The sequence below is a fragment of the Micropterus salmoides genome, unplaced genomic scaffold (assembly GCF_014851395.1).
Source record: "Micropterus salmoides isolate LMB-PRFRI ecotype aquatic unplaced genomic scaffold, ASM1485139v1 Ms_hic_scaffold_9, whole genome shotgun sequence".
Taxonomy (NCBI): domain Eukaryota; kingdom Metazoa; phylum Chordata; class Actinopteri; order Centrarchiformes; family Centrarchidae; genus Micropterus; species Micropterus salmoides.
Window position 1 is genome coordinate 10,328,553 of NW_024044681.1, and position 24,682 is coordinate 10,353,234.

General features: G+C 39.2%; 1 protein-coding gene across 2 annotated transcripts in view; it reads left to right on the plus strand.

Moving 5' to 3' along the window:
- Positions 1–1,517: 1,517 nt before the first annotated feature.
- pof1b (POF1B actin binding protein) overlaps positions 1,518–24,682 on the plus strand; it is a 41,944-nt gene continuing 18,779 nt past the window's right edge. For both annotated transcript variants that reach the window (XM_038707602.1, XM_038707603.1), the window contains exons 1-3: positions 1,518–2,142; positions 5,795–5,872; positions 21,532–21,797. In XM_038707602.1, coding sequence (XP_038563530.1) covers positions 1,753–2,142; positions 5,795–5,872; positions 21,532–21,797 — 734 coding nt within the window. In that variant the 5' untranslated portion in view covers positions 1,518–1,752. The remainder of the gene's footprint in view (positions 2,143–5,794; positions 5,873–21,531; positions 21,798–24,682) is intronic.

The following is a 24,682-nucleotide window of genomic DNA, read 5'->3' on the forward strand; positions in this document are numbered from 1 at the left end:
ATTTTTTCTAAAAATTAGGCACTTTAATTTAGTTTACTTAAATTTAGAATTTATTATTTGAATAGTTATTATTTATTATCCTTCCAGTTTGATTTGAAAACTGACTGAAATATTATTTGATTTGACAGTCCGTTGTTGACTAAAAACATGTGTTGATACAACTATAGGTTATAGTACTGAATGATAACGCAAGTTCGTCGTTTTGATGTTCCGGACCTTTGCTTAGGGAAATTTTCTCTAACTGAACCTCTTTGAAATCTAATTGAATACCCCTGGTCTACACCAACAACTGCACCTCAGGAGACCCATCTGTCAAACGGTGATGAGTCGGCCTACAGACGGGAGGTTGATCAGCTGGCTCTCTGGTGTGGTCAGAACAACCCGGAGCTTAACACGCTCAAAACTGTGGAGATGACCGTGGACTTCAGGAGGAGCCCCATACTCAACAGCCCTGGGTCTGCTGTGGAATCCTTCAGGTTTCTGGGATCCACTATATCAAAGGACCTGAAGTGGGAGCCCAACACTGACACTATCATCAAGAAGGCCCAGCAGAGTATGTACTTCCTGCGCCAGCTCAGACAGCTCTCAGTCTGTCTTGTTTTTGTTTACAGTGTGTATATGTGTTCTCTGTAGCCTGTGTCTGATTTTATTATTGTATTATTGTATCAGTAAGCACATTGTGAGCAATGTACAAACCTGAGTCAAATTTCTCTTATGTGTATCTGGCATTAAGCTGATTTTGATTCTAAATCTGATTCAAATTGTCAGCACCTGTGAATCGCTACAGGTGAGTATAATTACAAATTACAGGAGCATCACATGCTTGAAAAATACAGCTATTTATGAATATTTTGAAAAAGGTGCTTTTTAGGAGTTCTGTGTAAAATGTCTCAGATTTTGTTCCAATGCAAACAAAAGAAATAAACATGCAGAATACCAAAGCATTTGTAATTGCAACCATTTTCTGGGAGAATGTGACATATTTTTTGACCATGACTGTAGATTTTGGTGCAAAAACTTCTGTACTTTTACTTAAATAAAAAAATGTAATGCATGATCTTTACTTATAAGAGTATTTCTACACGTTGGTTTGGCTACTTCTACTTGCATGGACAAACGCATGGATAATTGTGAAGTTGCCTGTGACTGCACCTGTACTAATACCATTAACAGGTCACTTTTGTCTGTATCATTAGTGGCTGTCTGTCTCCTCCTATTGGCTGGTTCAGATTCAACAGCTTCTCTATCTCTACCTCACCTGCTGTATGTTCTTCATATATATTCAGGTAGCCTATATTCATTTGGGTGCAGTTTAAAATGCCGAATGCATGTGGAGGAGCACCTGGCGTCAGCACCATTATACCTTTGAGCATGTATGCTCATGTCAGAGCAGCCAGGTAAAACTCTCTGCCAGCACTTTTGACCTCCCACCCCGCCCAACTCCTGATGCACAGAGCAGTATTTGCATACAGCGGATCAGACCGCCTCCCTCAGTAGTTTGTGTCCCTCCTCTTCGTGGAAGGACTCCTCTAACCGGACTTTCCTCTCTAGTTTGCACAGAACAGGAGGAAGTTTAACTTGGGCACTTCACCTCTGCGCTGAAAAACGCTCACAGGAAAACAACCCGAGGAACCTACGCGGGTTTTCAGCGACTTATTCGCTTAGAGAAACTTCCAACTTTCTGTTGTTGTGTTTGTTTTTCTGTCGGGTTTGTTGGGGGTCTAAGCTGATCCGCTTCGCCGATTCATCAAGATGTCTGTCCAGTCGAGCCAGAAGACGACGACGACCTACCGGACCGTGAAAGTGGCCTCTCCTGAGCCGGTGACCAGCAGGGTAATCTCGGCCGAGTCGGGGTCTCCGCTGCCGTACGCGCTGAACGGCTCCTATGAGACGGTGCGGTACCTGGTCCCGGTGCAGCAGGGAATGCAGCAGCAGCAGTCCTACATCCCGGTGCAGCAACAGCAGTCCTACATCCCGGTACAACAGTCCATGCAGCAGCAATACTACCTTATACAGCAGCCTGTTGTGCAGCAGCCTGTGATGCAGCAGATGGTGTCCCCGGTGTACCTGCAGAGTCTGCAGCACCTGAGCGTCAGCAGCCAGGAGTCCGACATGATGTACCAGCAGCAGAGCGCCATGGAGGTGAGTCCAGCTTCTTTTCCAGATGCTTGTTAAAACCATTAGTGTTATAAGCGAGGCTGGAACCAAACCTTTGGGGCCCTTAATCGAATGGGACACGCCCATTAATAACCTGAACTTGCAAAACAGTAGGCTAATAAAACATAACAAAGAATGTGTTTTACTGAACAAAAACCAGCATACAAGCTGCGTTAAGTAACTGTAACCCACCAAACGCCTGCAGGCCAGGTGGTTTTCTTTGCAGGTGTAATGTAGTCATTTGGGGCCCTTCTAGGCTTTAGGTAAAGCTGATAAGTAAGTAGGTACAAATGGGGCAAGGGGCTGTAGGCTATATATGAGACTAACACAAATCCCTTTGTATGATCATTTTATTATTTATAAACACTTTCTGTGTTTAACTCTTTTTTGTTGCTCTTTTTTAAACTTAATTATTCAGTTGCTTTCTGTTCAAATGTGTCTAAATAGCACAAACATGGACTCACAAGCAGCTTGTTTATTGGGCAGAGTTTGGTGAAAGCACAAGACCAGATTCCAGTCTCTGAAAGTCAGCTATAGCTGCCTGCTCTCTTTATTAGAGATAAGAAGAACATAAAGATAAAGAGCTGAATTTGAGCATCAGTCCTTACATTGCCAGCATCTTTCTCTAGAAGCATCTTTTTGAGAAAGTGCGCACCCATAAATCAGTTCACAGTTTGCTGTTAAATGTTTTAGAGAGTTCATTAGTTTGTCAGTCATTATTTCAGTTGTCAGAGGAGGCGTGGTGAAAGGGAATGAGCCACTTTGCACGCTGTCAGAAGAACATTAGCAGTGTAAGCCCACATAGCGATGACTTCATATTTCTGACACTGTGCGTTAAGTTTTCACAGCCTTTACTCAAAGATAAGTAGGTGGATATGATGGACAGAAAGCTGAGCTGGTGCTGTGGCTCTGGAATGCTTTCCAAATGCCACCAGTAGCAAAGAACACACATTAGTACTACATAAAAGAGAAAATACACAAAATCACACACCATGTTAGGAGACACCTGAGAATGACTTCATACAGTGATGCTGCCACAAGAACGTAGGCGTTAATAATCGTTTTCACTTTTTAAATTTGTTTTGAGAAACTGGGTGTGATGAGTCTTTTCAATCTGAGCAGTTATTTGCTCATTATTAAATATAGAAAAGCAGAATCATTGCTTTCCAAATTTTGTCAGGGGACCTTTTGTTGAATGTCATTTCCAATTAGTTGACTGACAGAAAGTAAATCGGCTAGGCCTACTATTTCTTTGTCAAACATGATAGTAGTAAACTGAATATCTTTGGGTTTTGGACCGTTGGTTGGACAAAACAAGACATTTGAAGATGCTACCTTGGGCTGTGGGAAATTATAATGGGCATTTATTACTAGAAAAACTGATGTATCGAGGAAATTAAAGACATAATAATTGTTAGTTGTTCCCCCACCTTTCTCTCTTTGTGTTCCCTGTCTATTTTGACTGCTGTCAATCAAAGGCTACAAATGCAAATACCCGAATCCTAATCTTTTAAACAAGTATCATAAATTGGCCCTGAGTGCCTGTTCAGATTCTTAGGCTTGTTTATTTATTCTTTAATCAGATGTCTCCTGAATAAAGTCATACCTTTGCTCAATTTAGCCTGTGTCCTTCTTGGCTGATGCAGTTGACTAGTTCAGCATATTTTGTTAAGTAGAAACAGAAAACATTTTCATTCCTAAGTGCAAGGTTTGGTGCTGAAATTAAGGTATACCGCATCGGCATGGGTATCAAACATTTAATTTCCATTAATTGGGTTTTCAGGTGTTGTCTTCCCAAGTTTTTGCCTTCATTTATCTTCCTGACAGAATGAGCTCTCGTGAAGTAAACATGATCTGCTCACATTCACAGAAGGATTATGAAACTCGTGCCAATCCTGCCTTTTGCCAGTTGATTAACTGATTGTGTGACGCTGTACCACTGCCAAGATATACATAATGTGTTGTTAATAGTACGGTTCACAACGATCAATACAAACTGTACTGTGTTCACTCCCAGAGCTCAGGTTTATCGGATTTTCCTCCTCGTTTATTACTATTAACGAGGCGCCAGTCTAGTCCTGCAAAGGCTAATGTTTCACCAGCAAACTCTTCTCAGCTCAGATAAATAATCACTTCCTGAATGCCTTGGCCTTCGCCCTTTAGATGGTTTACACAAAGTCTCCACTGTAGGCGGGAAACATTTGAATAATTTCTGCTCTCTCACATTGTCCTCTTCTCACTCTCTGATAAAAATATTCTTTCTACCTCTTTTCTCAGCTCCTGATTTCATTTGATCTCTTCTTATAATTTAGTACACCAGAATATGTCAGAATTCCCTCTGGACCTTCCCTTTTGGCCTTCTCTGGTAATTGACTAATTCCTTAGTTAGTTCAGGTTAGTTTGAATCACTGCACTCTGTCGTCTGGTAAATTCGCATGAATTGTTTGATAGGGAAGCGGTACCACACCCGGTCTGAGTCGGCTGACGCGGCACACCCTTATGTTTAAAGACAAACACATTCTTCCACCTGGTTAGGTCACCTCTGGTGCATTGATCAGAACGTAGACCGCAATGCTTCTTCTCATCTTTTTGACTTAATTTGTTTGTGTTAAACCAATTAATTTATCAAACAAAACATTTCCTTATGCCTGCTTTTCAAATATTGGGATTTGCTCATTTGTTGTTCAGTTTTCTTGTTTGTAAATCAAATATCCCTTATCAGCTTTGTTTATCAATTAGTAGGAAAGTAATAAACAGATTAATTGATTAATATTGATTTGAGAAGACTGGTGCTCTGTATTTTACATTGGGAACCTCTCTAATGGATTAAGAGGCAAATCTGCTTTCTGCTTTATGGTATATTTTACTTGGCAAGAAATACACATCTTACCTCACCTGAATATGTTTTGACTGTTATTGGCCCCGATTCAGTTTTCTATCTTGCTAATACCTTTAGAGTGACATCAGGGCTAAGGTAACAATGGGGAAGATATGGCCAGAATTTTAGTTTAAAACATTGAAAAGAATGCATCAATAAATAAAATGTTCTGAAGTAGTAGTTCTGACGTTATGTCAAACACATCTGTGTATTGTGTTGCAGAGAAGTTAGCATGCTAACTAACTGAAAAGTGCACCTGTACTTTTGAAATTATTTGACACAATATTTCCCACTATGTTGGATAATGTTGGCCAGCTACAGACTGAACACTGTCATTAATCCTTATGTATTTCAACTCTTGCATTTTTAGATTTAGTTCATTTATGTGAAAATGAATTTACTTTGTGTACTTAGGGTTGCAAACTCCCTTAGCTGAAATTGCCCCTTGATGGACGAATGAAGTATTTTGAATTGAAAGTACATACAGTTCCAATCCATTAATTTTAGTAGGCAGTAACGACATGTAGGTTATGGCTGATTCAAGATCGAGATATACCAGATTTATTTTTAAATTATACATTTTAATATAAAAAGCAAACATTTAAATTGATTTGATTGGTTTGAAAACCTTTCTTCAAACTAAAGGATAAAGATGGAGTCATGCGTTGTGGGTCTCGTGGTCCGAGGACTGATGTTTAGCATTTTCTGTTCAAATCTGACAGTCTCTTCTTCCTCTCCCTCCGTTGTGTGTTATTTCAGAGCATCAGCACACAGTCTTCAGTATTCAGCCAGTCGTCCAGTCCCATGAAGAGTCCTGAACCAAGTGTTGAGGAGGAGGTAAGGACACACACGCACACGCGCACACACACAACTACAAATTCATCTCACCATTAAAGCCTTCTTACTGGTGAAACTCTGGCAACCACACAAGTATGTGTCCTTCACTAACTGTAAACTTAAAAAAGCAAAAACCTTGTTAGGTCTTGCCTTAGTTTAATTCATTTTTTTCTCATTCACTTTACTGTGTTTTTTGTGATAAAACACAGATGAAAACATGCTCAAACAAAGAAATCATTGGTGCAAATAAAGTTGGGGATAATCCTAAACATCTAATCTCAGCAACTACAAAAAGTTCTGGCTTTAAGTGGAAACCACAATGTCAGACACCTGATGAATGACCTTAGCGAACACAACATACTCTCAAGCCATTGAGCCTGTAACTTGTTGCAACAAGTGGTAATCCCTCTCTCTGGAAACGTCCATCGAGTTGATAAGACAAACTGAGACAGAAATCTTGCATCTGCACTGCAGTCTAGTCCAGAAGGTATGCAAAGATTATAGAAGGGTGGAAAATAAATAATTTGAAAGATAACTATATAAACCCAACAGATATAGCTATTTGGAAATCGAAACTATGCAGATAGACTATGAAAGTCTCAACATGTTTGAGGTAGAAAAGTATTTCAATAAGCACTTAAACAGTTAAAACTGGGCTACATTTGGTGAAAAATGAGTGAAACCTGTTTGACACTTGACACCTGAGTTCTCTTACTTTCAAAATCTTTTTTTGTGTTTAACAAATAACACCAAACTTTTTAAATGTTAAAAGTTGTGTTAACACAAGGACAACAGAATGAATAAGTAAAAATGACTATGAATCTGACCAGACATGAGATGCCAACTTTTGATAGCGACAGTTTGAGTGGCACCAAGAAAAAGTATTTAGGTTCAGTACCCGGCCCTGGTTACACACTCAGTGGCCACCTTAGCAGACACCCATCCAATTTAGCAGCTCTGCCATGAATTCTACCATTAAATAGTTTTAACGTTCATTGTTGGAAATGTGTAAATTCACTTATATGTGTACCACTGAGGTCGTAGTAAAAGGTGATGTTTTACTAGACATAATATTGGGAGGTGTTTCTAATTTTCTGCCACCTGTTTTCACAGACATGAGGGGGGCAGAATATTAGAAACACTTCGCAATGTAATGCAGTCCAGTGCAACATTACCTCAGGGCTAAAATAATACCTCCGTGACAGTGTCAAAAACACAGTTATATTGGATTGCATTAGACTTTATAGGTGTGCCTGAATAAAGAGTACTAAATTGCGTGTGAATTTTAAAATATTCACGTGTAACTGTAGTACCTGTTATGGGTGATCAACTAAGAATTATTGCGTAGATGACAACAGGAGCAAACACAACGGCAGGCGTTTTAATGGTTGGTTTGTTTCATTCAGTGCGTCCCGAGTATGTGGAAATCGTATGTACCTGCCCATCCTGCCTAAGACTGCAGTATGTACTTGGGACAGCACACCGGAAAAACTGTTTTGGGAAACCCCAGCAGAAACATCTAGCCAGAGAGAACAGTCACCGACCGTCCGCAGCGTGCCCGGTCGCTCCACAATCTCCTGGCCCTGTACGCCCCACTCCCTCTCTGCCACCTACAATGGGTTGTGCTGCTATTACGACCGGTGCGCTGTGAACAGTTGGTGATTGTTCCCTCTGGCTTCTCACAACAATAACAGAAGCCTGAGCAACACTTGGCGGTTTGCACCTTCCTTTCAAATGTATAAAATACATTTGTAATTGCTTGTAGGCTTGTTAGATCACATTGGGTGTAGTAAATAAAGGTATGTGCATGTTACCCTCCCATTACTTTGCACAATAAAATTGAAACGCCCCAAATTGCATATTCATTAGCGCAGGGTCAAGGCTTTTGACCTGCAAAGGCTTACAGAAATAGTTGTTTGTCTAATGGTTCCAGTACAAGCTGAGCTGTTTTTACTTCTCTGCACTTTTGCATTTAATTTAAGCTGATAATTTGATGAGTGTTGGAGTATGAACAGTATCTTAATTGAACAGTATGGTTAATATATAGTGTCTTAAGTTCTCTGTCTCGGTAAAATCAAAGCCTGTAGTGTGATTTGTGCTCTTGCTTCATATCGCCAGGTGCTTGAGCTTTTTCTTCCAAAATGAGACACAGAAACGAGTAAAAAAAAATGCAGAGGGGGTGTGGAGTCCATCTGTTGGTTGTGTGCACACACCCATCAGCATGAAACCTCAACATGGGAACATATCGGTGTGTGAAAGTACAGTAGCACAACAAGTGTTTAAAAAAACTACCCAGGGAGACTTGCTGAACACCAGTGCTGTGTTTATGTGCAGTCACACCCTGCCTCCTTATTCAAACGGTTACAACAGGACTTTGTTCATAATCACAGGGCCTTAAACTGTCGCAACACTGACAAACCATTTCAGGGTGGGTGTTAAATTTGGGTGTGTCCAGCTACTTCCCGGAGGCCCTTTACTCTGGATGAGTGCATTCCTTGGATTTGAACCTGCAGCGTCATGTATATGGCGGTTGTCAAAGGAGGGAGGTCCTTTGATTTATAACGATCGTCGGCGGCTCTTTGATGCCGTTTTTCTTTGCATGTCTTGACAGAGTCATCACTGCGTTGACGTGCGCAATGTAAACTCAGTTTTTATTCTGTTCATTTGTTGAATAACTTCATTGTTGTCATGAGTGACAGTAGTATTCACATCTTATCATCATCTCAGGTGTTCTCCCAAAAAGCATTTCATTTTGTCTCTGAGATCATTTTAGCAGCATAGTGGTCACTTTATGATTTTATCGAATTTAACTGCTTTAGCTTTCTATCTAATTATTTAATGTATAAAATGTTACAAAATAGTGAAAAATGTCCATCGCGGTCACACAGAGCCCAAGGTGACCTCTTCATCTTCATATTGATATTGTTGCTCGACCAACAGCCCCGAACCCAAAGATGTTTACAGTTGCAACAGAGAAAAGCTGCAAATTGTCTCATTTGAGATACTGGAACCAGCTAGTGTTTGGCATTTATTCTTTTTTTTTAATTGCTGTCAATCAAGGCTTTGCTGATTTACAAATGAATGAATTAACTAACCGTTTGAGCAGTAAATCCCTTTGTCACCAGTTTTGGGGCAAAAAATGTGTCATTTATAACACCTGTTTGGATTTTCTGAGCATTTTGATGGACAGGTTTGTTCAGTTCATCTTTCTATTGTCCTGAAAAAAATTGTCCTTTCAAAAACATACAAAACATTAGGACAAGATGCGACAATAATCTATATTTCAATACAACTGCAACAAAAAGGAAGGTTGTGCTTTTTGTGCTATATTTGAATTAAAATGGATTTCTTGTATATGGAATATAAGAAAATTTGAACCTGTTGCACCTAATTTTCTGGTAGCTATTATCTCTGACCATAGTCCAGATTGGCTGGGAGGGAAATTTACATTATATTTTTTTAACAACTTTTTCATAATGTCATTTTTGGTTGAAAACTGTGTGACCACTTCAGCAATGTGATTGAAGCCTTTCAGGTCATAAAGCTCCAGTTATACGGTATTTATTTTTTCTTCTTTGTCCTCTAAAACACAAACCTTCAAACTAAACAAAGTCTGAGGTGTCCCCTCAGATCCCCTTACATAATCTGCAGGGTGTGTGCTGGAGTCACAGCTGGCTCTAATGCCTCAGCTGTGTCAGCTGCATCTTCAGGAAATCATTTGGGCTTGTCAAGCTTCAGCCAGTAATTGTCAGGTGATCTTTTCAGTGAGGCTTTCTTTGGATGATTGTGTGACGTGTGTGCAGTGAAAGCTGTGAAAGTGTCTGTGCTGTTTGATGACTGACAAACACTAACTTCACCTGAGGGGGAAAAACTCTGATTGTTGGCCTGCAGATTGAGGACAAGCTCCACAACATTTTCATGAGAAAATGTAAAGACTTTTGAAGTGTAGATATACAACAAGAGCAGTAGAAAGAATTCATGTGATGTGACACACCCTGTGGCAAGCAGAGATGGATTTAGAGGGCTCCCTCGTGAATGTGTCAAGGGGTAATATACTGAACGTTGTTGTTACTTTTAAAATAAATGCAAAACTTGGTAGCTGTTTTCGCATCTGCGAGCTGCAACATGTGGTGTCACAGAGTTTGTCTATTTTTAGAAAATTGAGATGCATATAATAAATAAATAAATAATTTATTAAAAATAATCAAAGTACAGTGTGAGAATCCAAAATAACTTTTATACTGACAAAACAGTCAAGTTGTTCACATTTTGTTGTAGCTTGAGTTAAATCCCGTTTAATGCTCCTTTTGACAACAGTGACTGAAAAATATGTTGCTAAAACCAACACACATGATTGATTAACAATGAGGATCAGTGATCACTGTCTGAGTGGAAGGTGTGGTAAACTAACAATGCCAGAAACTGACTTTGGTTAACTGATTCTTCTCAAGCTCAAACTGTAGTCCTGAGGTTTATTTTCTTAAGTCAAACTTGGAAATAAATAACAAACACAGGAGTTACCCATATTAGATTTGTTCCCAGCTAATTCTCCACAAAAACTCTTGCATGAAGGTGGCAGATCAAAGAGGTAGAGGTGAGGACAAGTTTCTAAAATGTGTACTACAGCAAAAACCGTACCAGCTACAGAGAAAGATTTAACCTCCTCACACACACTGAGGGTGTGGGGGGGGGGTGTCCTCTCTGAACTGTCTTATTAAGGTGACACGCCGTCACAGTTAGTTAAGTCAGTCAGCCTCTTACCACAGGTAATGTGAACTTTTAAATCCTAAGTGTCTGGCTCTGCCTGCAGCTGTAAGCAAATCTTTACAGGTCTGCACAGGCCGGAGCTGCAGCCGTACAAGTTAGGAACCACCTGACAGAGAGGCTTTGATGCTGGTGCAGTATTCACATAGCAAAAGATAAACATAATGCAAATTTATTAGCCTCCCTAAACAAACCAACACAACTGTTTGACCAGTCTGTTTCCTTAATATTTGTTTATATTTGTCTGTTTTTTCGTAGTTTGGACTAAGCTCCTTAGCGCTAGTGAAGGGAACTCTTACAGTATACAGTGATATTTTACAGGGCATTCTCAGCTTTGTGGTAGCAGTTTGGGAAAGGCCCTTTCCTGTTTCAGCATGATAATGCCCTCCTGTGCACAAAGTCAGCTCCATAAAGACCACCCAGTCTGGGGAGGAAGAACTTGACCAGTTTTTAATTTTTACTTAAAAAAATTTTTAATGATTATTATCAGGTTATATAATAGTCTGTCCATCAACTAGGGTGGCAGCGGCGTACATTGGTATGAAAATTGATGACTATTACACCATGTGCATTTTCTTATCTACCGTATTGATCGAGCAGGATGGTTGCTGACAGACATGTTTGCTAATGTGAGGATGAAATCTGTCATCTTTTACTTCTGAGATTTTCTCTCCACACATGATAATGATTTTGCAGTGTTTGCATCCATATTGCACAGATGCAGGGATTGTGGAAATATGACAAACTGTATCTGAGAGATGGACTTCAGCTGTGTAACGTTAAATAGTTTTTGGTCTCTGCTCGGCTGCTTCTTAAGAGGCTTTTCTCACCACTGTGCGGTATGTGAAGTATTCAGACTTAATTACAGGACAGTGAAGGAGGGCGTCACATTGGGGTGAAGCACGAATGCTAAACAGAACTTCATGTTTTCGCTCTTTACTATGAGGTAATCTCTTCAGTAACTGTTAAATGATTATGATTCTGCAGCTTTGATTAAATTGCTATAAATATGCATAACGTTTTCCAACTCTTCCTGATGCTTCTGCTTGTGGTTGATTTCTAGCTTTTAGGATGAACTTTCATTCCCATTGTGGAAGAAAACAATATCAGTTATTTAAAGCCTCACAGTCCACCTTTTTATGGTGTCAACAAAATGTTTGCAGCCATGGTGTTCAGCTTGCACCTTGTCAATGCTTCTTTGTGTCCCTTACAAATGTTTCTCTTGTTACAGTAGTAGGAGTAAAATAATACAATTCCCGTCTGCTCCTCACAGGCAGCCCAATGATTTTAGAAAAAAAATAGTTGCGTAAGTTGACTGAGCTTAACATCTGAATGTTTTCATTCAGATTCGTAAAGCTGAAAGTCATGTGTATATATTTTTTTGTAACATCTTTATGCCATCTGCTCCACTGCAGTCTGAAAAACATTCACATTTCTGGAGCTGTCAGGCTTGTGGTGTAACTGAGTTATGGCCTTAAGTTTGTATCTGCGCATGGTTGTGTAGAGGTGCTTTCAGTGGTAAAATTGGGATATCTGTAATTTATCCAGTCTTGTACTTATTTTGGTTTTGTTGTTGGTTGCGAAAGTTTAGCCTGATTATCAATTATGTCTTCGCTTTATTGTTCAGTCTGACCTCATCATTTGTCCTAAACTCTGCAGTGAGTGACTGCTCTGAGAAAACCCTGAATGTGCTTATTTTACATTGTGCTACTTATTGTTCTTGGTGCTGAATTGACCGTTGCATGGCAGCAGTCAGACAGTTTATTCATTATGATTAATTGCGAGTTAAACTGTGTGAACATAAACAGCTTTACATTACAGTATCTGTGCTTGTGAGTACCTCATCCTGCGGTCCCACATCAGACACATCACATCAGAGGAGGAAAACCACTCCTCTTAACTGATGCTTTTTCTTTGCTGAATGTTGCTTGCGACTTCTGGATCCCATCCAGTTGTGCTTTGCTTGCCATTTAATCACCTGCCTTTAGGACATTTCCAGCTAAACTCTATTGTGGGTTACTCATGTGCTTCGTATTCATTTTTCTTGATAAAGGCGGGGAATAAATCTCTGTACACACGTTAAAACAGGTGTTGAGTATCCAAATGATGTCCCACCACTGCATCGAGAGCAAGTTCTCATTACTATTTGTTAATTTAACATGCGTCTGTTGAAGGCCTGAAGGTGTTGCAGAGAAAAAATGTCCAAGTTTTAGATTTCGTGTCTGACTCTAAACGTTGATATCAGGAACACTGCGGGAGTATTTGCAAACTTAGGAGAAGAAGACAATTATCATGTAGACAAATCTTTACAGTGGTTCCTGTTGGGTTTTCTGCTTTTTGTTCTCTGACCTACAAATGAACTATTTAGTAGAATAGAAGGATGTTTGCTGTTACAGTGACAGCTGTTGGTTAGTGTCTTCATGTTAACAATATGACGTCACACTTTATTTCTGAATGGGGTGAAAAAGTCTAGAGCTGTGATCTAAAGGTCGTTGGTTTGAATTCCAGGTTGCAGTTAAAGAGAACCCGGAGAGGTTTCTGGCTTTGGTGTGATGTGTGTTTTCTTATTTGTACTCTTACTTATTCTCATTCTAATTCTGCAAAAGTATTAACCTAAAATTCCTTCTCTTTTGCAAACAAGGGGAACAATCTGCCTGTGCAGTAAGTTTTCACACAATGCACCGTCCATCTTCTTTGTTTTAAGCACTGTAAGTATTAGAAACACATCACATCACATTTCATATTTTTGATTGTAACTAATTTAGGTATGCACCATATGTTCGGCCACCGAAATGAATCTGCTGAAAATAGCAAAAAAAGCACTTTTGGTATTCGGCCTAGTAAGTCAAAAGGCCGAAGAAATTTTACCGAATAATTACGTTGACATGTCTCCTAGCACATCCACTCCATCTGTGGCTGACTTTGAAAAGGCAACAAACGGTCTGACCCGCTTTGAGTGTTTCTGTGACTCGTTTGTCAGAAGGTGATTAAGTTAGCCGCACCGAAATTTGGAGTGCACTCCTATTCAAGCCTTTACGGTAACCGAAATGGTCCAGTGCGAGCTGACAGGCAGGTTAGCGACTTTATCCTGTCATTGTCTCTCTTTACAAAGGCAAGTGTTGCAGTATGAGAGTCCTACCTGAAGAGAGGCTGTGAAGTCTTGATGTATTGATAAATTGATGAGGACTTGATAAATTTAGCGCGAGGAGGATCCACATGTGACGACATCCAGTTTTCAAAATAAGGTCTCTTTACAGTATGGAAATAAGATTAATTGGATTAAATTCACAGAAAGTATATATCATATTACATATGTACATTAAAAGTAAATGGACACATGTAATTTACTTTACCGGACCCTCTCGGGTCTCAGACCCCAATCTCTCCAAATCCTGTAGGAAACACTGAGTAAAAAGCACATTTGGAAAAACAAAATGGAAAAAATGTGAATGTACTTGTTCGGTGTTCTGCACATTTTTTCATTATATTCGGTTTGGGCTTTGGCCAAGAATATTCATTTTGGTGCATCCCTATAACTGATTCTTGACTTTTGCAGTACTTTTATTATTATTTTCTCTTTGGATATTTATTGCTGTGCACAAAAAACCAAGGCATTTTCCTTGTATGTGATGAATGTATCTTGATTGTGTTTCAGTCGAAATCGACCTTTCTCAAGATCTGTGTCAGTATCTTTAATTAAGAAAGAATATGGCAGGTTGTGAAAGAAGAATCATGGAAATACTAAAAAGAAAGTTTGCAAACAGGTTGAGAGGCAGCAGATACAGGTTGACATATTCTTACTGCACAGACAGACTGAATCCTGAGTTGATAAAATGGAGATGTTTTACAGCGTGCACACACAAAGACACACACAGACTCACATAAAAGAGCCTGTGTGGTAAAGTGACTCTTCTCTCTCCAATAACAACCTCTTGTGTTACTCGGTCACAGAGAGTCCTGAGAGCCTGGCTCACATACTGACCTACTTCACCACACACACTCTCACACACACACACACACACACACACACACACACACACACACACACACACACACACACACACACACACACACACACACACACACACACACACACTCTAGAGCTTGCATGGTGAAGAGGTGAGGTGAGATTTTGTCTTTCTGGGGTGGATATCCAGGCGGGGAGAAGAAAATGAAACTGATCCCGACCTCTCTCTGTAGTTCTTCAACTTGTTGATGTCAGGTGGAAGAAATTATCCATTGATTATTTTTTTTTCTTTAGTCTTTAAAGATCAAACATTTCCAGAGGTCAACTTGACAATCTCAAGTTGTTGATGTGTAACCTGAAGTATCATGTTTATATTCATACAAAACAGAGAAAAACTGCAACAGATCACATTTGAGAAGCGAGTGACAGTATTTTTCTTCATCAATAATTTGAACAATTAATCAATTGTTGACTATTAATTTTGTGCTTTAAGAATAGACTGATTTGTCTTATTTTCCTCAAACAGGAAGGTTATTTTGACTTGTCCCCAATACAAATGAACTTGCTTTTAAGAATTTTCTAAAATAATAGTTATTCTAGTGGAATGATCAACCATAATCTTTAAGCTTTAATGTAATATTGTTTTAAGATACACTTGTCTGTAGAAAATGGGTACATTTATTTAAGTTTTTCAGGACTCAATTTAGACAGAAATTACTCAGTGAGATGGAAATATTTCAATAGTGCTTTCTTTAACCAATGGCTGCTCTGTTGTCCCTGTGCTCTCACTTTTTCTCAGCCAGTCTGCCTTATATAGACACACACACACACCCCTCTGCTGCAACTCTAACCCACTGACCTGTTATCATGTAGTTGTTGTTGTTATCTTCCCACACATTCTCCACAGCAGTATGAGCTCAGGAATTTAGCATCTGCAGGTTGGCAGCATATTGAACTGTCAAACAAAAACATTTTCAGCCCTTCAGCTGGACAGCTTTTGTTTCCTTCAAGTCAGTGATTCTCACACCTCGAGACATAATTGGGATTGTAAAATTATTTTTCAGGTTTTCCTTTAGTTTTGCCTCGTAAGTTTCAGGTTGTATTGGTGATTGGAGAGCAAGATATCTGTAAATCTAACTGACCAGACCGACATGAATTATGTGACAAGTCCTATATAGGGCCGAACGGTCAATCGTTTTCAAATTGAAATTGCTATTTGAAAAGGGTGATGTGCATCTGACCCATTTTAGCCAATCAAAACAAAACCAACGTGGTAGCTAACGTAGCAAAAATGACATCTGACTGGTGTGTTCACTGTTGCTTCACCTGATCCGCTCTTGTAGAATATCATCACTCTGTGTTTCTCTGATAAATGCTGCAATGTATCGCCTAACCTGGGCGGACCGCCATTGGAAAAGTGTAGATTATTGTATTTCTTTTTACAAGCCAGGTCTTCAGCCATGTCGGCTGGCACTGTGTCTCCCTCCATGTTGTTAGAGAGTTTTTAAGAGGCTGTACGGTGAGGGACAGAAGAGCAAACGCTGGCAGAACTTTACGGAAACATATTAATGAACTCAACATCAAACTATATCGGTATACATTTACATTACATTTATAAACTGTATTGTCTAATTTATATCTCTCAATTTCGGTATACCTCATTAAACCCAGAAAGTTAAATTATTCCCCAAATTTGGAAGCAAACCATAAAAAGCAGCATCTTAACATCAGGACTGAAATCTACTGGTATGTCTGGTGATGTCCTTGACCTGTTTTGTGTCCACACTGGTTCAGGTCTGTTTGTCGTCTCCACGCTACCTTTCTTTGAAAGAATGACAGGTATGTTACCTTAACAGCCACAGCCCTGCAGCACTGAGACACATCCACCTCCACGTGGTCTCAGCCATCCCTAATGCAAACTCAGTATTCTTACATTGAATTTAATGTCTAACAGCTAAAAGAATGGCCCTGAAATTGCCAACCTTAGGTCCTGCTGTGACCTTTGAGCTCTGCAGGATCATAAACCAAACTCCAGATTTCACGCCGTCGTCACTGCAACCAGACAGGGTTTGACTTGTGACCTCACAGTGTCAGGCCTTTAGTGCCAAGCCCTTATTCAAACAGTGTGAGATCTGGGACAGTTTTAATAATGATAACTCCCAAAATGTGTACTTTTAGTTAATGTTAAAAGTTTTTATGGTGCTTTCAGTGGCTCATACTCACAAAGCCTAATACGGCCCATGTTTTCAGTATATTTGGCATTACAGGGCTGTTATCTTTAAACTCGACCTTTATGAAAATTTAAGATGGAACTTAAATAAGTTGCTCTCTTGAGCGATGAAGTGTGTGTGCAATTTCTATTGAATTGTGTTCCTCACATGACCGTGTTTGACCCACTTTGTCACTGGTTGTTTCAAACCCAGGGTTCACTCTTCCAAAGCCTGAATCAAAGTCGTATTTGTTCTGGGGTTTGTCCCTGCAGGAATCAAATTCCTAACAGTCTCTGTTAGTGCCAGTTCCTGCCCACTGAGTTGTATGGCACAGTCATCTTGTTTCAGACATTTTAGCCACTTCACTGCCTGTATTGTTCTTCCTGTCTGTAGTGTTTCCTTGATTAAAAAAAAAAAAAAACTAAACAAATAATACTGAAACTTATAGTATGCCAGTGTTTCCTGGTAGTGATGACATTATTTTGTTAGTCTTTCTCCCACTGGGTCTGCTGCATGGGTGGCAGCTACAGGATATGCAAAAGGCCCTGGTTCTCAGAAAGACTTTGGCATCTGAAGTGTTTCTTTTCCTGATAACTCTGAAAAATCAGGAACAGCTGTACAGCTCTAATCCAGTCAGATGCAATCATCCTGCTAAAAATACTAGGTGAAGCTTATAAAGTTCAGTTTTTGTTAACATTGTCAGATAGGGGTTAACTCTATGGTTTTGAGGTTGTAGTTAGGGGTGGTGGTACACTTGATTGCATTACTTTAAAAGTAGGGCTGTGCCTTGCAGTTATTTTCATAGTATTAAATTACGATAAGCTATTCAATGAACAATGATATGAAACTGAGAAAAGCAGCTGATCAACATATATGAGAAGCTGGAACCATGCTAATGTTGATAAACAAAAGATTATGAAAAACCACCACTGACTATAACTGGAACAAATGAGCACAGATTGGAGTGAACACCTGTCTGACACAGTGTCAACAGAAACTGAACATACAGTAGATACTGAAGATGTTGGGATATTAGTGTACTGCAGGGTTCCATGTGGGTCTTGGTCGCCGGCCAATGGCACTATAGTGTAAACTTTACCTGGTGGGAAAATCTGTCTGCCAGTCTTCCCTCGGGACTCATGTGGAATCTGGAAGGACCGCTCTCGACACAGCCACAGTTTGGATAAAGGCATGACATCAGGCAAAATGACCTCACTCACTTGCTCTGTATCTTTGTTTGTCTTTGTCAGGGCTGAAACCGATAATAAAACCACCTTAAACATCTCATGATGCAGTATTGTTACTTTCAGAAAGATATATTTCCCTTTTCTTTATTATTAAGATTATTTAGTATAGCCATTTGGGAGTGTGTGTGATCTTAAGATCTCAGATTGTATCTGAATGGAAGAAGGAGTGAAGCTAAGCCTCGTGTTGGCTGCCTCAAAGCTCACTTTCCTCCAGGATTTTTGCTATGCAACATTTCAGATATTTTATTAATGCAGGTTTACTATGGAAACCCAAAGTGCTGCTGTCGTAAATAAAAAGTCAGGTCAAAAGTGTAAATTAGCAAACACAGGCCTGTTAAGAAACCCAACCAACCCAACTTTCACAAAAAGGGCCAAACTTCATATATTATTATGTATCAGTTTTAATCAAACTCAAGATTTTCCCTCTGCTGAAAAGCTTTTTAACAACCAGTTTGTCACAACGTCCATCACAGGGCCTAAAAATAGAAGAAACTATGTTGAAAGAAGACAAATATGATAAAAAAAATGTTGGCATGACAGAGTGTGACAGACAGGTGTTTGAAGAGAGTGAAAGTGCTTTCTGTGTGAAGTGTACACGCAGCAGGCAGCTCAGCGTTAGATTAACAGGTTATGCAACAATTCTTTGATGTTTGTAGTGTGTGACATTTATGGCAACAATTGGGGAAGGCTCTTCTGTTTCAACATGACAATGCCCCTTCTCCACAAAGCCAGTGGGTTTTTTTTTGTGTGTGTTTGTTTTTTTTAAATCCTGTGGACTTTACTGCACACCTTATGTTTTAAAATGTCTTACCTACTATTAATTTCTCCAGAGTATAAAGATGAACTTGTAGTGTACTGCAGACATGTCAAATCAGTATGCATAATGATGTTGTAATAATAACCTTACTCAAATGCAAAGACATTTTAAGTAGAAAAATTTAAAAAATGGCAGCTTTGGGGAAGAAAATCTTTAAAGGACATTTGTAAATGCACTAAAATATGCATGTTAAAAGCTGAAGCAGGCCACACATGTCATGTTGTGAGGTATCATTATTAGAATATCTATAGAGTTGAAATACATCAGCAATGATTTTTCCAGTAATTATGAAACATGACATTTACATTTATTCACTTAGCTGACGCCTTTGGAGCATCTAAGGGTTAAGTGTCTTGCTCAGGGACACAAGGTGTCAGTGGGGAATTGAACCCGGGTCTCTCACACCAAAGGCAGGCGTCTTATCCACTGCGTCATCACCACCTCCATGACCTACATTTCATTGTTAAGCAGCTAACTAAATGTAATTATTTTGTTGTAAGATCAAAGAGGTCATTCAGCATAGCTCACATTATCTTTTAAAATAATTATCCCTGTTGACAGCTGTTTAGTAGGAAGCCAAGGAGGGGATTTATTTGTTTATTTATTTATTTTATTGACATCTGATTGCCGATTTTTATTACACTAAAAATGCTGTAAAGTAAGAATGCTTTTAAAAAATGGACATGTTTATAGATTATATTTGTCAATTAACAAAATGCACAAACAAAAGAAAAATCTAAATCAAATCTTTGTCTTCAAAACAGCATCAATTCTTCTAGGTACACTTGTACAAAGGTAGGGAGATTGGTGGCATATTGTCAGGTGTATGATTAAACACTTATCATTGACTCAATATGTAGACTGAAACGCAATCATTAACTGAAAAACAGAAACAGCTGTGGAAGTGGATTACAACTGGATGGCCAAACTCAAAAGCCTAGTTCACACTACACAATTTTAAGCCTGATTTGCCAGTTGGAGAGCTCGGCGACCGCCAGGCTGTGATCAGGGGTAAATCAGCAATTGATGTCATAATGTGTGAACTACTTCATCAAAACGACAGATTTCTGACGCATCGCCGACACCAGCCAAATATCTTGAGGAGTCAGCCGACTCGACATCCACATATCATTTACATTTAGCTGACGCTTTTATCCAAAGCGACTTATTTTTGCCAGGTTGCACGCCTCTGGAGCAACTAGGGGTTAAGTGCTAATGTGTCCCACATATTGGTGGATGGGTCTCAGTGGGGGGATTGAACCTGCGTCTTTTACACCAAAGGCATGCGTCTTATCCATTACGCCATCGCCACCTCTACATCCAGCTAATGAGAGCAGGCAGCTACTTTTCACAGCAAAACACTTTTTACTCACCTTCAGCTCTCTCTGTATCTCAGACAATCTTTACCTGCATCTGCTAATCAATTCTTTCATCCAGGTTCTTTGTCTTTATAATTGGTATCTTTATAATAACAAACAGCTGTTTTGTGTGTAGGTACGCATCATTTCCCGTTTAAAATTTCACGTGTTTTCTTGACAAAACGTGGTTTGGAGACCAGCGTCCGGTGACACAGCTGTTGCCAGCTCGTGTAGTGTGTGACCCCCGGTCACTGATCAGTCAAGTAGTGTGAGCGCCAAAATGACTTCACGACTCCCGTCACAAGACAGCAAGTTGTGTAGTCTGAACAGCACATGGATCTGCCGACACTGAAAGTTGTGTGGTCTGCACGAGCCTTAACAAGGTGAGGCTGCTGAAGACAGTTGTTGAAATAATGCGTCAGCAAAGTCTCTCCCAGGCAGACATTTCAAGACTGACGGGGCGGTTCCAGATGTCCAGGCTATTTTGAAGAAGCGCAAAGAAACCGACAGCCGTAGGACCGTAGCCCTAAAGGGCATGCAAGTAAACTTACTGCAGCAGATGAAAGACCCATCATGCTTACTTCCCTTTTACACTTGTTAAAGCACTTTGTAACTTGTTTTTGAAAAGTGCTCTACAAATAAGGATTATTATTATTATTATTATTATTAGCAATCGGAAGATGTCCAGCAGTGCCGTCAGCTAAGAACTGGCAGAAATCAGTGGGACCCTGAGTTCCTTCAAAAACTATTTGCAAGTGTACCTAGAGGAATTGAGGCTGTCTTGAAGGCAAAGGGTGGTCACATAAAATATTGAGTTGTTTTACATTTTTCTTCTATTCACTCACTTTGTATTTTGTTTATTGACAGACATGTTAATAGATTATATTTATTTTTGAAAGCATTCTTACTTTACAGCATTTTTCCACACCTGCCTAAACCTTTGCACAGTAGTGTACATCATTGATCGTGTTATCTATAAATCTGTGAGCGAAATGAGAACTTCTTTACTGAGTGATGTTATGACTTTCTTGCGCACCATTAAGTCAGTTTGATCTAATCTGTTATGTGTCACTATCAAGACAGGAAATCTTTACTTTGAATATAAAAAAGATGGATTTCATTACAGTGAGCAATGCATGTATACTGACTGAAACATTTTCTTCACACACATGCTGTACAGACAGTTTATAAGGATCTAAAAATGAAAGGAGAAAGCAGACTACTCACTTGTCTCACTCAGACACAACAGACATGTAACACACAGTGGTTTAAAATATGTCTCCCCTGTTTCTCCAGGAGGAAGAGGAAGTGGAGGAGGAAGAAGAAGAAGAGGAGGAGCGAGTGGAGGTGGAAGAGGTGGAGATTGTAAACATCATACGGCAGAAGCCGCAGCCGGTGATAGAGAAGATCTCCAAGACAGAGGTGAAAACTGAGCTGAAGGAAGTGCCCCAGCCCACGAAGCTGGACGTACGTTACTTTGGCGAGCTGCTGGCCGATGTCTACAGGAAGAACTGTGACATCCACTCCTGCATCTCTGAGCACGTGTCCAAGATCCGTGGAAAGTAAGTGCATGTGCATTTTAGGCATTAAGCTTAAGTGTCCACAGCAGTGTACACCTAATGAAACATGTGATCTATGTGGTCTATTTAAAAACAGTAGAACTTCATCATGTCCCAGTCCACACATGAAGATAACAGAAATAAGTCGAGAATGTATTTTGAGGGCCGACCCCACTACAAATCCTGATATCAAACATTTGAGGGTCAGCAACAAAATAGAATTGCATTTATAAGCTAACTTAACTGCAGGGAGAGGTCATTGTACCACTATACACATGTAAAGAAAAGGCAAAGAAAAACTTCCTTTTAAGAGGCAGAAACCTCGAGCAGAACCATGGCTCAGGGTGGGCGGCCATCTATGTTTTTCCTCCCCCCAACATCCATTTTTCTTGTTGTATGAGTGGTTGGATTGTTGTTTAGTTCCATGACAGTTTTTTGGACTGAAAGAACTTAAAGTTATAGACAAGTGAGATAAACTGACCATCTTGTCCATGTTTTTCATAATGAACACATAAATTTATGTTGATATCAAAGTGTAGTCAGATGTATTGTTGTAATTGTTAAATATAAGATTGTTGCCAAAGGATGCACCTCAACTGATACATTCAAATGAAAGAAAAGAACAATATGAGAAATAATATAGCCGAAACAAAATGAACGAAATGGTGAGAAAACCTTTTTTTTTTTTTTTTTTTTTGTTCTTGTGCATCCAAGGCTTTGAACATTGGATTTTAACAGTAACAATGTTAGAAATATATATTAAATAGAGCCTGATGGATGCAATATGTGTTTTCTGTGCATATACATAATCTCAGTAGCTAAAACAAATGTAGTCTTATACAGCAGTCTCACATTCATAAAGGTTGAAGTGTTTAGTTTCTGTTGAAAGTTTGCGTTGATTCAACTTTTTGATCATTTCGAAGGCTTCAGTTTGTGGTGTGAGTGCGTTTTTAGTATTTAGTCTACCGTACTGATATAAATGGGGTAGAAAAATATTAGAAATAAATAAAGTTGAATCATTACCTCCCTAAAACAGAGCTTTATTTGACTGTATTAGTCAGAAAGACAGCTTTCTGTCACTGTTGCAAAATGTTCCTATTGGATAAAACCAACAACAGACAGATATCATTTCATACAGTGTAATAGACTTTTATGACTTTAATAATATCATTCAGTCTGATGTTATTATCCTGGCATACAGTTTCGTTTGTAGAAATTGATGGATATTGTCATGGAGATAGACGCTGGGTTTGGCCGCTATAATGAACAGCATGCTCCAACAGGTCATGGCGAGTTTCGGTTGTTTTTTTTCCCCTCATAATATCAAACACAGCAGGTGCCATAATGGAGGTCCATTGATAAATTATGTTGGGGAAATTGTTAACCCCCTAACCCTTTCTATTTGAAAAACTGGCACAAAAAAAGAAAATTCTAATAAAGAAAAAAATGACTTCAGTTCAGGCATTGTTGTTACCTGAAAAGGTAGATATGTTTTTAGTGAAGATTATACTTCTATAGAGTAGTAAAGTTTTATTGAGGTGGAAAAGTCAATTTTGGTAGTCATCTGTTCACAATGTAACATCACCAGAAAGTTCTGCACAAGGCAGGCAACCTGGGTTGGGAAATGGGAAGGTGACATGACATCAGGTGGTCTGATGCAGCCAATGAGCGCAAGATACAACTCAGAGCTGCAGGTTGTGAAAGGGAGGTCTTTGACTATCAAGTTACCACCCAGTTGATTCATGTGCTGTCATTTTGAAGTGTGTGCGTGTTTGTGAGAGAGAGAGATTAACCGTAAGATCTTAATCATCCTCCCAACTTTTCACCTCTTTGTCAGCCACGAATGACGTGAGGCTCCAAATCACTCACATGAACTAGTATACTGTACATTTGTGGCCGCTGTGTTGACTCCCAGTCAGGGCTCTGCAACACGGTTGAAGTCAGTGTCAAGCTGTTAAAAGGCGAGTATGGTGATATTCTACATTTTCCTTATTGTCAACAAATCCCATGAAAAGCCCAAAACCAACAGTGAATTGATCCTACTAATTACTGTCTGTGTATTCACTGTGAGTGCACACACTGGAGTTTATTTTGAGTCAGTCCCACAGACAAAAATGCCTCTTGTTTGGGTAACGATTGTTAAAAATTACAGTGGCCAGTTGTTTTATCACTCAGCTTTTAAAAATAAAATGAAACTACATATTCATGACCCATTTTAAAGATGTACATCATCAGTAGGAACCAGTGGGCTTAGGGCTGAGTGCAACAGACAAGGTAGGGTTGAGAGACGGACTGAGGCATTAAGACAGACTGTAAGAAAAATACAGAATGATTACATTACATACTAATTACATCACATAAACACCTCTTATAGTTAATCTGACTGCTGCTACATACTGTACCCAGGGATTGTCCTGAATAGAGGAATCTTTGGCGCCCCCCAAAGCCATTTTAGCTGTTTTAATCTCCAGTGCCAAAATGCTAAGAAAAAAAAACAGCATTTCAAATCTTAAATTTATCAAGAAATAGCAACTTATAATTATTTTGATTATTGACAAGTTAGCCCTTAGCGTTCTAGCACATCAATTAAATGAATAAAAACAATCCACAAAAATAAAACTGCAGTTTTTTTACAACTAGAATTAATATTAAAGTTGTGGTAAACTATATAGTAGCCTATACTATGATCTGAAATTGTAATAAATACACAAACATTTACCCTAATCAAAGTTTTATTATTAAATAAGCTGTTTAAATGTTACAAATACTGTATAAACTACATACTAGGCAGACTATCCAAATCAAATGTCACCTATAAATATAATCAAATGGCCAGAAATTACAAGAAAATGCATAGATTTCGGTCATAAGGTTGCCTTTTCTTTACG